This window comes from Monodelphis domestica, chromosome 3 (assembly GCF_027887165.1).
Source record: "Monodelphis domestica isolate mMonDom1 chromosome 3, mMonDom1.pri, whole genome shotgun sequence".
NCBI lineage: Eukaryota > Metazoa > Chordata > Mammalia > Didelphimorphia > Didelphidae > Monodelphis > Monodelphis domestica.
Window position 1 is genome coordinate 68,755,374 of NC_077229.1, and position 19,161 is coordinate 68,774,534.

General features: G+C 40.2%; 1 protein-coding gene across 1 annotated transcript in view; it reads right to left on the bottom strand.

The window, feature by feature from the left end:
- The window catches only part of LOC103104521 (mucin-16-like), a 125,382-nt gene that overhangs the window by 61,065 nt on the left and 45,156 nt on the right, over positions 1-19,161 (bottom strand). Inside the window, exons 7-11 of the mRNA XM_056820593.1 lie at positions 16,334-16,461; positions 16,173-16,219; positions 14,487-14,659; positions 13,711-13,743; positions 1,798-2,469 (exon numbers count right to left, since the gene is read on the bottom strand). Coding sequence (XP_056676571.1) covers positions 1,798-2,469; positions 13,711-13,743; positions 14,487-14,659; positions 16,173-16,219; positions 16,334-16,461 — 1,053 coding nt within the window. The remainder of the gene's footprint in view (positions 1-1,797; positions 2,470-13,710; positions 13,744-14,486; positions 14,660-16,172; positions 16,220-16,333; positions 16,462-19,161) is intronic.

The window sequence follows — 19,161 nt, forward strand, 5'->3', positions numbered from 1 at the left end:
CCTCCAAAACCCAACATAATGCCTTCAAAATGAATTCTGGAGAAGTATAACACAGAGAAAAGACAAAGAAGTCATTTTCTAGCAGAAACCCACTTTGAAGATCAGCAGGACAGATGATGTGTACAGGGGTCGAGGTGGAAGTAGACAACAATGCACCAGGGCATGTCCCATTAAGCTAGCAGCCTTCTCCATCATTAAGTGTTCATTTTCTGCCCAGTGTAATCCTAAATACTGAGGATATGGATAAAAGTTTTAAAAAACATTCACTGCCCTTGGAGAGGTCACAGAAGGCACCCGCTGAAGTGGAAAGAGCCTTAGCCATTTAATGTGAAGCACTAGGGCTGAACTCTCTTTTTGCCCTTGAAGTAGAGCATAACAGATTAGAAAAGACAATGACTCTGGAATCAGAGGTCCTGGGTTCAAATATCACTTCTGATGCTTTCTACATTTGTGGCCTGGGACATCTTATATAACTTCTCTGGGCCTCAGTTTTCCCAAATGCAAAATGAAGGGTTTCAGCTAAGTGGCCTTTTAGGGCCCCTTCCAGTCCTATCCAATCATGCTGACACAAACATTTTAAGTTTTCTGGGCCTCAGTTCCCACCTCTGTAAAACAAGAGGCTATACGTAATCCCAGACACTTCTAAGGTTCCTTCCAACTAATTATATGAAAGGTCATAGCATTGGGAAACTCACTCCGCATTCTGCAATTCCTATTCTCAAGGCTGGGCATAGAAAGGCATCAGAGGCACAGAGGAGTTCCTACCTGTAGTGCTAGAGGAAGGTGATGGAGTCAGAGATGGTGCTAAAAAAATGGGGGAACAGACAGAAAAACCACAGCAAACTATGAATGAAAACTCTTGACCACATACAGGAATACTACACGGAAGGGTACAGTCTATGGGATATAGAGGTGATGTGGTTGTCACATGATCTCTTCAGATCAGCCACTGAATCATCTGGTCAGAGGGGGAGGGAAATCCATCCTGACCTCTGGGGGGAGCTGTTCATTTTTGCATCGTCAGCCCCTCAGTCTTGCACTAGGCAGACTTATCATGAAAGCTTGGGTCGTCTAGCCATCTACTACTTTGCAACTCTGGGCCCATTATTGAGTCCACCATTCCACTGGCATAGAACTTCCTCTTCCCATACCATGTCTGCTTAAAGAGTATTCACTGTAGTCCAGTAGAAAGAATTTTAGACAAAAGTCAAAAGACCTACAACTTGAATCCTGGCTTGAACACCTTCTGAGTCTTTTTGGTAGGACCTCCAAATGGGTCTCTCTTAGTACTACCCTACTAATCTTGTAGGACTTATATGTGTTAGCTGTATACTAGGCATGCTAAATGTTAGCTATTATTCATCTGCCCAGGGCAGGTATGAATGAGTTGATAACTCTAGCCCTGGGCATGTTCTCAATCCTATCTACAAAGTACCAGGAGGTGTTTTGTCCACAACTGCCAATGGGTGTGTAGTCACAATTCCAAACAAAGGCTTATCTTCTCCATCCTGCAAAAGCTCCATCCTTATTATCTGTCTTTCCTGATCAATCTTCCCCATATGGGTAGAAAATATCAGATCTAAGATTTGAACCCAGGTCCTCTGACATGAATGCCTGCTCTTACTACTGCATCACACACCCTTCATGAGTCATTAAGGGAAAAAGGACAAGGTTGACCTCCTCCTTGGACATGTCAGACTCAGAAACCATAACTGTGGTGACTGTTTCACTCTCTATTTTTCACTAAAATATAACCCCATGTTCCAGCAGGGAAGATAATGAAGGAACTATTCTTACCAGTGTGTGCAATAGTGGTCATGGTGGTCTGGGTGGATACTTTATCTGTGGGAATGAGTGGGACAGCTGAGCTGGTGGGCAAATCACTTGTGGACAGAACCACAGCCTCAGCTCCTCTGCTGATGTCCATTGTGGTTGGAGTCTTGGTCAGGGCCAGCCATACCCTTGCAGTAGCCATGGCTGTGGTCTCTGAAGCAGATGTGTCCAGAGAGGTCTTTGGCTTTGGTTCTTCTCTACTGACCCGGCAAAGAGTTGTGGCTGATTGTAGGCTGATTGTAGAGCACATTGTAGACTGTGCTGGGGGCACATTGGTGCAGGGAAAGACTGTGGTTGATGTTGTCGTGTCAAGACTAGTGAGGTGTGAAGGGACACCTATGGGGCTCCCTCCTCCTGTCCCAGCCCCAAGTGGGGTACAGATTTCGGCAATGAGCGTAGTTTCAGATGGGCTGGTCGCCACTCCAGACCAGGCAAATGGTGCTACCATGAGCTCTGGCAAGGCAGAGGAAGCAGGCACAGTGATTTTTTCCAAGTCAATAGCACAGGCAGTGGTCGGGGCTGCTGTTGTTGCCAGAACAGAGTGTGTTCTTACTGCAGGGCTGGAAATTGTAATGATTATGGTCTGTGATTCTCCAGCTGTGGTCATCATTCTGCCCTCGCTTGCTCTACTGGGCCCTGTGATCAGAAGGGTGGATAAGTGAGTTACAGCATGTTTTGGACTATGGCCCATTTTCCATTAGCCTCGCAATGAAAGGTTTCATCCTTGCCTTCTGTACTTCAGGAATGAGGGCGGAATCAGTCCAATTTACTCTTAATTGATATATCCTTCTAAGGAAGAAGTCTTATTTTGCTTGTGACTTTCCTCCCCAACTAGACCCTCCCTTCTATCATTTTGAAGTCTCTCCATCTCTTTTGTCTATCTCCCCCCATTTCCCTGCTTTGTTGAATGCAAGTGCAAAATTCTGTGCAGGAGGAGCAAAAGAAGTTATATATGTGACTATGTATTTAACTGTCCTTTGTCCATTCATATAAGAATGACTTTCATGTGAGGTCTGCTCCTCCAGCTCCTTCCTCCATATTTGTATATTCTTCTTCAAGAGTACTCCAACTATTAGTTTTTTAAACCCTTACATTCCATCTAGGAGTCAATACTGCTTATTGCCTCCAAAGCAGAAGAGTGGTAAGGGCTAGGCAATGGGGGTTAAGTGACTTGCCCAGGGTCACACAGCTGGGAAGTGACTGAGGCCAGATTGGAAACTAGTACCTCCCTTCTCTAGGCCTGACTCTCTGAGCTACCCAGCTGCCCCCAAGAGTACTCCAATTATGAGAAATTCTAAGTTCTACCTACTTATTCCCTATTTAATCACCAACATATTCCTTTTCCCCCCTCCCTTTTCTCAAGCAACAGGAAAGTGGAAGGGTTTAAACAGTTATAAAGTTGTTAAATTTTCATGGGGGAGAAAAGAATCCTTCAAAACCCTAATTCTTTGAAGGCTCAATGAAGTTTAATGCATATTGTATGCAAAAGGAATACAAAGAAACTGGATTTAGCATTCAAGGCCCAATGTAATTCAATTTAGTTCAATACACATTAATTAAGACATTGTGCTAAACTTCAGAAAGTCTGAATCTAATCTGCCTTATCTCATATAACTCTCTTCCATATACTTTCTGATAACTGGATTCCTATTCACACTTCATAACTATCCAGATTTTTCTTGTCTCTGTGTCTTTGCTCACACTATTTTCTATTCATGGAATGACTCATTTCCACCCTCCACTATGAAATGATTATGTTCAACCCATTTTTTAAAATCTCTGTTTTAATGCCATCTCCTCTGTGAAGTCATTCTTGCTGTTTTCTCAACAATTTGGAATTGATTCCAGAGATTAATTTAAATGCAAATTCTATCAGATACTCAAAGAAAAAACAATGCCAATATTACATGAGCAATATCAAAAATAAGTAATCCTATTAAAATTATTGCTATTACATAGTCTTCATACCTACACCAGGGAAAGACAAAGGAATGAAAAGAAAATTTAAGACTACCCTATCCCTAATGAATACAAATGCAACATTATTGAGTGAAACATTACCAAAAGAAAACAACATACATTCAAATGTTTCAAAGAGTTTCCAGGGGGGACTTCCGGGTAATCATGGCTGCAATCTAGACGCCACACGCTTCCTCTCCCCGGCCCTGAACGAAATAGACTACATCAAAGGAGCATAAAATCACCTTTGGAGGAACAGAAGGACTCCCCAGTACCCCACAGAGGCAAAGGTACGTGGGGCTTGAACATTTCCACACTAAAATAAGAAGGAAAAGCTTGCACAGAAAAGTGAACTGAGTCGCCCTTCCCCCACCCCACCTCCCCCACTAAACCAGAATGAGCTACCTGAGCGCTCACCGTGACAGCAAGTGAGTGGGGAGCGTCTCTGTCTGGGGGGGCACTCCAGGGTCCTTGGGATCTGGGGACTGCCAGGAAAAAACGTCTCAGGGAGCTTTCACTGGAGAATCCAGCGGAACTGTACTTGGGGCGGGCTGCGCATAACAACGCGGACCACGCGCTGATTATCTGGGCGGAGCTGAATACCTGGGCAGTGTGCTGTAATCAGGGACCCAGCGCTCTAACAAACCTTGGAGGCTGGGAAGAACTAGTCTGAAGCAACCTAAATTCACAGAAAAACCGCTCATATAACCCAGGCCCCAGACCAAAAAGGAAAGGGGAATAAAACCACCAAAAGGATGGCGCACATGGCCCAAAATCAAGCCTCCAGGAAGAAAGGGAAAAAAGTGACTATTGAAAACTTTTATGGTGGGAGTACCCAAGGAAAAGAGGAGAATGAGGAGGAAATCCAAAAAAATTCAGAACACGCCTCCCAAAATGGAAACTATCAACAAGCTCTGGAAGATCTCAAACTGGAACTTATCTAAAAGATGGAAACCTGGAAAGAAAAATGGGAGAAAGAGATCAGCTGTCTGACAGATAAGAATGCTCAATTGGAAAAAGAACTCGAAGCATCCAATAGAAGGGCAGACAAGGCTGAAAAGCAAAACCAGTCCCTAATGACCAGAATTAAACACCTCGAAGAAAGTGAGATGATAAAACAGCAGGAATCAATAAAGCAAACCCAAATAATTAATGAATTGGAAGAAAACATAAAATATCTCACTGAGAAGGTCACAGACCTGGATAACAGAGGAAGACGAAAAAATCTCCGTATTATCGGTCTCCCAGAAAAACCAGACGTAAACAACAAATTGGATATTATTCTACAGGAGATTATAAAAGAAAATTGCCCCCATGTTCTGGAGCAAGGGGGCAAAATAGAAATAGAAAGGATTCATAGAACACCTTCTATACTAAATCCCCAAAAGACAACGCCTAGGAATGTAATTGCCAAATTCAAGAGCTTCCAAGTAAAGGAGAAAATCCTACAAGAAGCCAAGAAGAAGAGCTTCAGATATAAAGGGGCTCCCATAAGGATCACACACGACTTAGCGGCTAACACACTAAGAGACCGCAAAGCATGGAACACGATATTTAGAAAGGCAAGAGAGCTGGGTCTCCAACCATGAATCAACTACCCAGCAAAACTGACTATATACTTCCAGGGGGAAGTATGGGCATTCAACAAAATAGAAGATTTCCAAGCATTTGCTAAGAAAAGACCAGAGCTCTGTGGAAAGTTCGATATCCAAGCACAGAAAGCAAGAGAAACATGAAAAGGTAAATATGAAAGAAAGGGAAAAGGAGATAAATCTTATCTTTTTCTTTAAGTCAAACTCTCTTAAATAAGGACTACATTTACATCAAATTATATATATTAATATGTGGGGAAAATATTTTGTGTAACTCTCATAAATTGTATCATCGTAAGAGTAGTTAGAAGAAACATGCATAGGGAAAGATTGGGGCATTAAGAAGATTTGGGGAAAGTTGGGGCAAAGAAAGGAAAAGGGAGGGGGGAACCGCAATAATACTAAGATTAACTTCAAGAAATAGGGGGGGGATCAATAGAATAATCTTTCCCATATAAAGATACACATGGGAAGGGGAGGGGAAGAACTCTCATATGAGAAGGAGAGCAAGAGAGCGTGAAGTGGAATTACTTAAACCTTACTCTCAGTGAAATCAAATCTGAGAGGGAAGAACATCTAGATCCAGTGGGATCCTGAATTCTATCTTATCCATTAGGGCAAGAAAGAAAGGAAAATCAAGGAGGGGGAGGGGGGAGGGAGTATAAAAAGGGAGGGAAGGAGAGGGGGGAGGGGAAGGGAGCATAAAAAGGGAGGGGCTAGAAATGGAAGCATCTCAAGGGAGGGGACTAGGAGGACTGACACTTTCTCACTGGTTCAAAAGAAGAAAGCTAAAGAAGAAAGGTCAGAACTAGGGGAAGATATCAAAATGCCAGCGAATCCACAAATAACAATCATAAATTTGAACGTGAATGGGATGAACTCACCCATAAAACGCAGACAAATAGCAGATTGGATTAGAACCCAAAACCATACCATATGTTGTCTTCAAGAAACACATATGAGACGGGTTGACACTCACAAAGTTAGAATTAAAGGTTGGAGTAAGACCTTTTGGGCCTCAACCGATAGAAAGAAGGCAGGAGTTGCAATCATGATATCTGACAAAGCCAAAGTACAAATAGACCTGATCAAAAGGGATAGGGAAGGTAAATATATTCTGCTAAAAGGAAGTATAGACAATGAGGAAATATCACTAATCAACATGTATGCACCAAATGGTATAGCATCCAAATTTTTAATAGAGAAACTAGGAGAATTGAAGGAGGAAATAGACAGTAAAACCATATTAGTGGGAGACTTGAACCAACCACTATCAAATTTAGATAAATCAAACCAAAAAATAAATAAGAAAGAGTTAAAAGAGGTGAATGAAATCTTAGAAAAATTAGAATTAATAGACATATGGAGAAAAATAAATAGGGACAAAAAAGAATACACCTTCTTTTCAGCACCACATGGCACATTCACAAAAATAGATCATACACTAGGTCATAGAAACATGGCACTTAAATACAGAAAAGCAGAAATATTAACTGCAGCCTTTTCAGATCACAAGGCAATTAAAATATTGATCAGCAAGGGTACATGGAGACCCAAATCAAAAATTAATTGGAAATTAAATAACATGATACTCCAAAATCGGATAGTTAGAGAAGAAATCATAGAAACAATTAACAATTTCGTTGAAGAAAATGACAACGGCGAAACATCCTTTCAAACCTTATGGGATACAGCCAAGGCAGTACTTAGAGGAAAATTCATATCCCTGAGTGCATATATTAACAAATTAGGGAGGACAGAGATCAAGGAATTGGAAATGCAAATCAAAAAACTTGAGAATGAACAAATTAAAAACCCCCAGAAGAAAACCATACTAGAGATCCTAAAAATTAAGGGAGAAATTAATAAAATAGAAAGTGACAGAACTATTGAGCTAATAAACAAGACTAGAAGCTGGTACTTTGAAAAAACAGACAAAATAGACAAAGTACTGGTTAATTTAATTAAAAAAAGGAAAGAAGAAAGGCAAATTAATAGCATCAAGGATGAAAAGGGGGATCTCACCTCCAATGAAGAGGAAATTAAGGCAATCATTAAAAACTACTTTGCCCAACTATATGGCAATAAATATACCAACCTAGGTGATATGGATGAATATTTACAAAAATATAAATTGCCTAGACTAACAGAAGAAGAAATAGTTTTCTTAAATAATCCCATATCAGAAAAAGAAATCCAACAGGCCATCACAGAACTTCCTAAGAAAAAATCCCCAGGGCCTGATGGATTCACCAGCGAATTCTATCAAACATTCAGAGAACAGTTAATCCCAATACTATACAAACTATTTGACATAATAAGCAAAGAGGGAGTCCTACCAAACTCCTTTTATGACACAAGCATGGTACTGATTCCAAAACCAGGCAGGCCAAAAATAGAGAAAGAAAAGTATAGACCAATCTCCCTAATGAATATAGATGCAAAAATCTTAAATAGGATACTAGCAAAAAGACTCCAGCAAGTGATTAGAAGGGTCATCCACCATGATCAAGTAGGATTTATACCATGGATGCAGGGCTGGTTCAACATTAGGAAAACTATCCACATAATTGACCACATCAACAAGCAAACCAACAAGAACCACATGATTATCTCAATAGATGCAGAAATTTGATAAAATACAACACCCATTCCTACTAAAAACACTAGAAAGCATAGGAATAGAAGGGTCATTTCAGTATATATCTAAAACCATCAACAAATATCATCTGCAATGGGGATAAACTAGATTCATTCCCATTAAGATCAGGAGTGAAACAAGGATAGCCATTATCACCTCTATTATTTGACATTGTATTAGAAACACTAGCAGTAGCAATTAGAGAAGAAAAAGAAATTGAAGGCATCAAAATAGGCAAGGAGGAGACCAAATTATCGCTCTTTGCAGATGACATGATGGTCTACTTAAAGAATCCTAGAGACTCAACCAAAAAGCTAATTGAAATAATCAACAACTTTAGCAAACTTGCAGGACACAAAATAAACCCACATAAGTCATCAGCATTTCTATATAATTCCAACACAGCTCAGCAGCAAGAACTAGAAAGAGAAATCCCATTCAAAATTACCTTAGACAAAATAAAATACTTAGGAATCTATCTCCCGAGACAAACACAGGATCTATATGAACACAACTACAAAACACTTTCCACACAACTAAAACTAGACTTGAACAATTGGAAGAACATTAACTGCTCATGGGTAGGACGAGCCAATATAATAAAAATGACCATCCTACCCAAACTCATCTATCTATTTAGTGCCATACCCATGGAACTTCCAAAATTTTTTTTTGCTGATTTAGAAAAAAACATAACAAAGTTCATTTGGAAGAACAAAAGATCAAGGATATCCAGGGAATTAATGAAAAAAAATAAAAAAGGAAGGGGGTCTTGCAGTCCCAGATCTCAGACTATATTACAAAGCAGCGGTCATCAAAACAATTTGGTACTGGCTAAGAGACAGAAAGGAGGATCAGTGGAATAGACTGGGGGCAAGCAACCTCAGCAAGACAGTATATGACAAACCCAAAGATCCAAGCTTTTGGGACAAAAATCCACTATTTCATAAAAACTGTTGGGAATATTGGAGGACAGTATGGGAAAGATTAGGCTTAGATCAACACCTCACACCCTACACCAAGATAAATTCAAAATGGATGAATGACTTGAACATAAAGAAGGAAACTATAAGAAAATTAGGCGAACACAGAATAGTATACATGTCAGACCTTTGGGAAGGGAAATACTTCAAAACCAAGCAAGAATTAGAAAGAGTTACAAAATGCAAAATAAATAATCTGGATTACATCAAATTAAAAAGTTTTTGTACAAACAAAACCATTGTAACCAAAATCAGAAGGGTAGCAACAAATTGGGAAACAATCTTCATAAAAACCTCTGACAAAGGTTTAATTACTAAAATTTATAAAGAACTAAATCAATTGTACAAAAAATCAAGCCATTCTCCAATTGACAAATGGGCAAGGGACATGAACAGGCAATTCTCAGCCAAAGAAATCAAAACTATTAATAAGCACATGAAAAAGTGCTCTACATCTCTTATAGTCAGAGAGATGCAAATCAAAACAACTCTGAGGTATCATCTCACACCTAACAGATTGGCTAACATGACAGCTATGGAAAATAATGAATGCTGGAGGGGATGTGGCAAAGTGGGGACATTAATTCATTGCTGGTGGAGTTGTGAATTGATCCAACCATTCTGGAGGGCAATTTGGAACTATGTCCAAAGGGCGATAAACGACTGTCTGCCCTTTGATCCAGCCATAGCACTGCTGGGTCTGTACCCCAAAGAGATAATGAACAAAAAGACTTGTACAAAAATATTCATAGCTGCGCTCTTTGTGGTGGCCAAAAATTGGAAAATGAGGGGATGCCCTTCAATTGGGGAATGGCTGAACAAATTGTGGTATATGTTGATGATGGAATACTATTGTGCTAAAAGGAATAATAAAGTGGAGGAATTCCATGAGAACTGGAACAACCTCCAGGAAGTGATGCAGAGCGAAAGGAGCAGAACCAGGAAAACATTATACACAGAGACTGATACATTGTGGTACAATCGAAGGTGATGGACTTCTCCATTAGTATCAATGCAATTTCCCTGAACAATCTGCAGGGATCTAATAAAAAAAATACTACCCACAAGCAGAGGATAAACTGTGGGAGTAAAAACACCGCTGAAAAGCAACTGCTTGACTACAGGGATGGAGGAGATAAGACTGAGGAGAGACTCTAAATGAACACTCTAATGCAAACTCCAACAACAGGGAAATGGGTTCGAGTCAAGAACACATGTGATAACCAGTGGAATCATGCGTCGGCTATGGGAGAGGGAAAGGCGGGGGGGGGGGGAAGGGAGGGGAGGAAAAGAAAACGATCTTTGTTTCCAGTGAATAGTGTATGAAAACGACCAAATAAAATAATATTTAAAAAAAAAGAGTTTCCAGGGGGCAGCTGGGTGGCTCAGTGAATTCAGAGTCAGACCTAGAGATAGGAGGTCCTACATTCAAATCTGGCCTCAGACACTTCCCAGCTGTGTGACCCTAGGCAAGTCACTTGACCCCCATAGCTTAGCCCTTACCACTCTTCTGCCTTGGAGTCAACATTGACTCCAAGGCAGAAGGTGAGGGTTTTAAAAAAATAAAAAATTTAAAAAAGAGTTTCCACTGATACTGGAATATATTAAGTCTAGGAATGGGAGGTTGGTTCAAGAAAACTATAAAACTATAAAAATAATACCACAGATTAACAACAAAAATAAAAATCTTACAACAATATATGCAGTAAACACTTTCACAGAAAATGGCAAATATTTAACAAACATGTAATATCCTAAGGAGGAATAGATGTTTCCTTGATATGGTAAAGAGAATTTAGCTAAGACCAAGAACCAACAATATAGAGAGAGAGGAGAAACTTTAAAGGTCTGTCCAATGAAATTAGGGGTAAAATAAGGACATCTATTACCACCATTAATGTTAGAAATAATTCCAAAAATGCTGGCAAGACACAGTTCACACCATGTCTGGCATATAGTAGGTACTTGATTAATGTTTGTTGATTTATTTTTTGATTGATGAAACCAAGGTCAGAGTGAAGAACCAGCTCCTATGCCCTTCCCTGACACCCTGGCCCCTAGACTCCCTTCAGGCAAGTCACCAAACCCTGTATTCCCCTTCCCTGACCCCCTAGAGCGCCTGTAGTCAAGTTACTGAAGAACCAGTGACTATACCCTGGAATGTGCTAGGAACTGATAAGGACCCCAGCCCCAGGAGTTCCTGTTCACTCCCCCTAGCCCAGGAATTCCTCTGCACTCTCACTACCACAAAAGTGTATAATAAGCCTGCAAGTCCCAGACTCGGGGCCAGCCATTTTTAGTGTTGAGCCCCAAGCTGCAGTTTCGTTAATAAAACTCCCTTCTGTGTGTTATGTTGTTGGTTATCATTTAATGTAAACCTCAAAATTTCTCAGACTTATGAATGTTAGGGGTTTCCCCCATTGGGGAATCTTCTACTTTAAAAAATTCCCTGGCAGATAGTGAGAATTCTACTTGAATGTGAGGGCTCCTTGCCTTGGGAATATCCCTACTCCACCCTACTTAGGACTGCTTTAGGACAGAGAGCTCCTTGAGAACAATGAAAACTACTTTGATACATGCTTATGGAAGGGACAGGAAGTTCTTTGAGTCATGACTGTTTTAGAATTGATACAATGGGATACTAAGTACCTGTAAAGGTGGGGCAACTTGTAAACTACTTAAACCTAAAAGGGTGATAACTTATTCAGAGGTTGTTTCTAATGAAATTTGTCGACACAGCAGCATTTTTTTCTTGACTTACTAAAGAGATTAAAACTACTCAGCTGTGAATTCAAAATGGGCGGTCCTTTAGAAACATCTACAGTGATTGGTAGATGTAAGGACTTAGGGGAGGTGGCATAGGAGATTTTGCCTGTATAAATAAGAGCTCAGAGAAGAGCTGGATCTGATTCTGAGGGAGCTCATTTTGAGAAGACTCATTCTGAGGATCTCGATTTCTGACTCTCATTCTGAAGGAGAGCTCCTTGAGGAGCTCCTCTGAGGGGCTCTATCCCTCTGCGGTAGGAGCTCTGGAGGCTCTTGGGAGAGGCCCTTTGAAACAATCTCTGGCTGGAAGACTCTTTGAGGAAGGACGCTGGCCTGGTGTCATTAGAATTCCTTACTTAGACAGATCTTATGGTGAGTTATAAAAAACTGACTCATTTCTCTTTTAAGACTCAGGTCTAGGCCATATTGGCTTGAGGCTCTTCATACTTATTCCTTTCTTACTCTCTCTCTCTCTTTCTTTGATTACTCATTCTATTGTTAATTAAAATCTCTATAAAACCCAATTGACTTGGGTATTTGAATAATTGGGAATATTTCCGTGGCGACCACCTTATATTTGGTTTTAAACCCAAGACACTGTACTGAAACATATTTCTGTGGTCAAATTTACTCACCCTCTCTTATATCTATCACAATTTATATCTTCCACTATTTTAATCACTATAGTTTAAGACCTCAACCATTTCAAATCTCACATTAATCTTTGGAATCATAACTGGGTACTTCAAGAGCAGCCCTGGATCAATCTGCTAATTTCATGGGTCTCCCAACAGAACATTTGGGGTACAGGAGTCATGACTGGGAATGTACGCTTGAGTTTCCAGGACACTTATAATCAAGAAACAGCAAATGAACACTAAGGTAATTATTAAATCTGCCATTTGTCCAGGCTGGGCTAACATGGGATACAGTCCTTCTGACAGACTTTGAAGAACTTGAAAAATTCTAATTTCAATTGACAAATATTTAGTAGCTTTTGGTTCTGTGCTAGACAGTGTACTGGGCCCTCAACATACAAAAAAATAAAAGAAATGAAAATGAGGTCTTGCCCTCAAGGATCTTACATTCTATGAGAAGACAGAGCACCTAAGAGGAAAAATATATACATGGTTATTCTAACATCTAAGAAGGATCAGGGAAAGCTCACTGTAAGAGGTGCCACATGAACTGGGTCTTGAAGGAAGCTGAGGATTCTACAAGGCAGAGGAGGAGGGGAAGTGGGAATGTTTTTCAGGAATTTTGGAAATGCCATGCAAAGACACCAACTTAGAAGATAGAATGTCAAATTTAGGGAAAACAAGGAGGATGATGTATCTGTATTCTGGCTTTGTAGAAATATGCAAGAAAAAGCAATTACCCCATGCAATGGTGGAAAAGGGAATACCCATAGGTGGTTTTTAGATACTCTAGCCCAAGAATTCACTCTCAGCAGCAGCCTGCCTGGCCTTCCTGCTCTGCCAGTCAGTAGACTACTACCCCTCCCTTTCCTCTCTCTACCTATCCAGTGCTCTTATCTAATGGAAATGAAATATTTGAGGAATAGAAGTAGAGACCCAGATGGTTCCTACTGTTGGTTTGGAGAATGATGATGGAACAAGAGAGGTGATTGGAGAAAATGTGGTTACTGAAGTAACTGAGAATAAAATCATCATGAATTAAAGTCATCCATCATGAAGGAAATTGAAGGGTAGGGAAAACTGCTAGGTTCTCTGAGGTACTGTAGAAATAAATCTCTTTTGCTTGTTAGCCTGAATTTTGTACTCAGTCCTGAGCCATGAATATGGAAGGAAGAGAGAAAGTTTCTTCCCTGACTAATTTCATTCCCTTGTGCTTTTTCCCTCCTTCCCAAAGTCCAAGGTGAAATGGGTGATTGTTTTCCTTCTATTTAGGGAGAAATAAAAAAATGAATACTTACTGCTTATGGTCCCAGAATGTTTATCATTATAACCTGTGGAGAAAAGAGACAGACAGACAGACAGACAGACAGACAGACAGACAGACAGACAGACAGACAGAGACAGAGAAAGAAATAGGAGAAGCAATTGATGAGGAGTTTGGGGGAGCACTGGGGCATCACTAGGAGTAGACGGTGCCTAGACTCAGCACCAGGTCTCACTTCATGGTCTCTCTATTTTAGTTTAGTCTTATCCTACATTTCAAGTCATTAAAACTGACAGGAAGAGTAGAAACTACAGAAATCAAATTGGCTCTGTAGAGGGGTGATGGTCTTTACCCTATTTTGTGTCACATACTCCTTGGGAAGTCTGGCAAAGACTATGGATCCTTTCTCAGAATCACATTCCAAATATATAAAACAAAAATGATACAAAGGAAACCCATTCTATCTTAAGATTATCTAATTGTTTTTAAATAACTTCATGGACTGGCAGGGATGAGGTGCAATGGATAGAAAGCCAAGACTGGAGATGAGAGGTCTTAGGTTCAAACCTGGTTTGATACTTCCCAGTGGTGTGACTTTAGGCAAATCACATAACCCCAGTTGCCTAGCACTTACTGCTCTTCTGCTTTAAAATGAAATCCAAGACAGAAGGTAATTGTTTAAATGAGTCCCTGGAACCCAGGTTGTGAATTTCTACATCACAGAAAGTGTAAATTTGGCCAATTGACCATTTCTTGAGAAGGGAAGGAGTCAGGGAAATAGAAATGCATGTCTAAAATGAGGCTGCTCACCAATGAGGAAGAGGCTGTCGCTGTTCAGGGTGTAGGGGCCGAGCCTGATGATGCCATAGGTCTGGTTGCTCAGCTCCAAGTAAACCTTCACGTGGTACAGGACAGGCCTGCTGGGGTCTTTATAATGGGCACATACAACATCCACTCCAGTGGCTTCCCCATCCTTCACAGGCCTAGGGGAAGACATTGATAGGGAGCCTGAAAACTCCTGGGAAGGATGCTTTTAGACAAGATCGAGTTAGTTACCCCAAGAATGGGTTATCAGTGCTTCCAGTAAACTCTTTTCTTTCCATAACTGTATGTTCTATGTACTAATGCTGTTTCCTTGGGAGAGTCAGTATTGTAATGTTCCAACATTGTTTTGGAACAGAGTAAGAGGAAAAGAGATTCTTCATGTCTGGGAAAAGACCAAGTAGGTGTTGGGGAAGTGGAGAGAATTAGGCAGTGTTTTATAATACTTTAAAGATAATAAAGGAAATGGCACAGTAGATGGTATGCTGGAATCTGGAATACTGAGGTTCTTCTTGTATGGTTTAGTGGGCAGAGTTGGACTTGGAATCAAGAGGTCTGTGTTTAAATCCATCTCACTAGATTCATTAGTGATGGTTCCACAAATATTTAATCTCTAGTCTTTAAAACCAGGATAAAATTAGAATCTGCCTCACAGGGTGGTTATTTAGGAAGAAATGAGATCATATGTGCATGCTTTGCAGACTTTAAAGCATTTTATATGATCTCCCAAAAGCTTTAATACCTTCAAATCACACTAAGACTTTGGGGATGCCTTGCATGAATGCCTTTTTAATTGATTTGGGACTTACCCGGTCACCTAATGAAGTAAGGAATCAAAGTGTCTATTTTTATAGATGAGGAAATAAGCTCAGAGAAGTAAATGGCCTGCCCAATAGAATTAATAGCTACTATTCGGGTGGGATTTCAACCCAAACTCCCCTGACTCCAAGTCAAGACCTTACTCCACTTTATAAGAATGTTTACCAAAAATACCAGAAGAGGAAATGAATTTGAATTTCTAAAATCAGGGCTTTAATTCTTGTTTCTGTCATATCTTTGGGCCTTCAGTTTTGTTTCCCTTAAGATGAAGAAGTTGAACTTGAGTTTCTGTCCAGCTCTATTGTATCTTTCATCTATAAAAGAAAGTGGGGGAGGGGTTGGCCTTGTTGGGCTCTCGGTTCTCTTCCAATAATCATCTCCAGCTTAAGGTCAAGCAGGGGCATCTAATGTTCCTCAAGGATCTGATAGTGTAGTGGATAGAGCACCAAGCCTGGAGTCAAAAAGACCCAGGTTCAAATCTGGTCTTAGACATTTACAACTTTGTGACCCTGGACCAACCCCTTAAGTTCTGTTTGACTCATTTTCTTCAACTGTCAAATGAGCATGTTGATAAAAGGGTATGATCTGTTCCACAGGGTTGTCAGGATCAAATGAGATCATGTTTGTAAAGTGCTTAGCACAATTCCTGATACATGGTAAATGCTCATTCCTTTCCTCTTCCCTTCCAAGATATGTAGTAACATGCATGGATCAATTCCTTGGGAATCCAGCTTAGGAGGTGAAGAAGCAAAAAAGGGCAGAACCAAGCCAGCCCCAGTGGAGATAAGCAGGGACTCTGGACCTTTGGGGTACAGTCTTTCCAGGGGCTCTCACCTCAGTGAGGTCAGCACTCACCTAGTATAGCTAGAAGCCAGGCTACTGTTCTTGAACAAGCCTCTGAGCTGGAAGACAGAAGAGGGAAAGGGGTGAGTAAATAAATGCATAGAACAGAACAGGATCCCCATCCCTAAGGGCTGAGAAAGGCAACCTCTGACTAGATAGAGTGAGAGACTCACTAGGTGATGGAGGATTCTCTCTGTAGAGCTGAATTTCTCTGAGTATGGCTGTTCCATATCTTCTGTGTACAGAGTGTTGTTTATGGTGAAATTCATAGTAAAAGTTTCCAGTCTTGGTCTCCCACTTGCTATAAGGGAAGGATGAAAAAATCCACACATCTGATCTCTGGGCACACACCTTAACAAAGTAAACACCACTATCCCGTCCATGTCCTGGACCCAAACTTTAACTACTGTCCTTGACTCTTCCCTTTCTCTCACCCCTCTCTGTCAATTGCTTGCCTTGACTCAGTGATTCTATACTCATATCATCTCTCTCATCTGTCCCCTTCTCCCCACTTTATGTGGCTACCACTCTAATCCAACAACCAATACCTACTGTTGCTTGGACTCTTGTTACAACCTAACTGATCTACCAGCTTCCACACTCACCACCATTTCCCATCCACCTTCCACCCAGCTACTGAGATTAAATTGGTGCTGGACCACATTTTATTGATCTTAACTATTTAGCTACCATGCTACCTAAGTACCCCACCCTAATCCTCTTTCCCAGATCAGTGTCTAATACAGTCAGAAGCTAATCATTTGAAATGGAAAACAAAAAAAAAAAAAACAAGGACTGCCAAACTGTGAATAAAGAGTTTGGAGAAAACATTCTAGGGCCACATTTTCTAAAAGGCATTTGGAGCCCTTGATGAAAAATGCTATGCACAACAAAAAAGAAATTCCTGGAGTCTGGTTGCAGGGCAAATAATGCCATCTTCATTTCCTTCAAGTGTTTTTTATTCTTTATCTGACAAGTTTCTTCTGTCATAGCATGAGCAATATGGAAATACGTATTACATGAAAACAGTTATAGAACCTCTATGAGACTATTTAGTGCCTCCTGGAGGTGGGGAAAAGGAAAGAGAAAGAAAGTCTGAATGCTAAAATATCAGAAAACAATTGTCAAAAATTGTTTCTATATGGGTGGGTCCAATAAAGCAGAGTAGAACAGAGAAGCTCCAATCCAACATGAGAATCATCTCCAACTGATATCAAAATATCACCACAAAATGAATACAGGAGCCAAAGAACCAATAAGGAGACAGGACCAAAAAACTTCCAAGAAAAGCAAAACCTCAAAGGTAGGCAGAGAATATCTGGGACCCTGGGGTGAGAGGATACCTCATTTGGCAAGATTATAGCAAGGAGTGAAGAGCAATTCAGAGGCAAGCTACACATCTCCACCTCACATCTGTTGTCCCAGGTTCAGAACCTAAGATCAAGCCAACATTCAGACCCTGATATCCTGCGTGGGGCAAACAGTGGTCCTAGCCAACTCATGCCCTTGAAATTTCAAACCTAATTAGTCTGGAGTCTCATCCCAGGGAAATATGGGCTGAAATGGGCTCAAAATTGTGTTGACCCAGAATGAAGCCAGGAGTACAAGTATAGGCTTCAGTTTAGGGCATAGTTCACAGTTTTGAGGTGGCTGATCTTTTTGCCTAAAACTCATGGAAATGCTCCATGACAGGGCAATCAAGGGTGTGCCTGATTGGATCAAGTACAAAATGAGACCAAACACTTGAGACTAAACCTAGGGCTAGAATTTGATCAGACTGCAAAAGCTTACACCTAAGCCTAAGGCAACCTATCATCATCTCAAGGGTCAATTGGATCAGCAGGGTGGAGGGGGCTCTCAGAGCTCTCAGCACATGAGCTATCACACCATCCTCCAAGAAATGAAATTGTCCAAAACCCAGAAAATAAACTGAGAATATCATGAAGGAAGGACTGAAGTTTAAGAGGGCACCTCAACTTCCCAAAAAATAGAGCCTATTTATAGATAGGGAAAATGAGAAAATCAGCAAAAAAGCACCCAACTCTAAAGAGTTTTTATAGAGACAAAGAGCAAGGTACAGACACAGAAGGGGACAGTGAAAGTAAAGCAAACATACCTAACATCCAAAGGAAAACAATGGATTGAGCACATTCTGGAAGAGCTCAAAAAAGACTTCCCAAAAACTTTAAAAAGCAAAGGAAATGTGGTAAAGAGAAATGAAAGCAATGCAAGAAAATATTTAAAAAGGAGACCCAAAAGTTGCTGAAGGAAAATCAGGCCATAAAGTTAGAATTCAGAAACTAGAAATGAATGATTTCATGAGAAATCAAGAAAAAATAAAGCAGAATCAAAGGAATAAAAAAAAGAAACAGGAAAACATGAAGCTTCTTATTGAAAAATCAAATGATTTAGAAAATTTATGAGGAGCTAAATCAATTATACAAAAAGTCAAGCCATTCTTCAATTGACAAATGGTCAAGAGATATGAATAGACAGATTTCAGATAAATAAATCAAAACTATCAATAAGTATATTAAAAGTGTTCTAAAACCCTCACAATTAAAGAAATGCACAAAACAACACTGAAGTAACACATTTCACTGAACAGGCTGGCCAATATGACAGTAAAGGAAAATAATAAGTGTTGGAGGGGGTGTGGCAAGATTGGGATGGTAATGCACTGCTGATGGAGTTGTGAATTGATCCAACCATTCTGGAAGGTAATTTGAAACTATGCCCAAAGAGCTTTAAAAAAATGCATACCCTGTGATATAGAAATACCACTACTGGGTTGGTACCCTAAAGAGATAAAAATTAAAAATGTTTGTGCAAAAGTATTCATTGTTGTGTTCTTTGTGACAAAAATTGGAAAATGTAGGGGGTCATCCTTCAATTGGGGAATGGCTGAACAAACTGTGGTATATTATTGTGATAGAATACTACTTATGCTGTAAGGAATGATGAACTGGAGGATTTCTATATCAACTGGAAGAACCTCCAG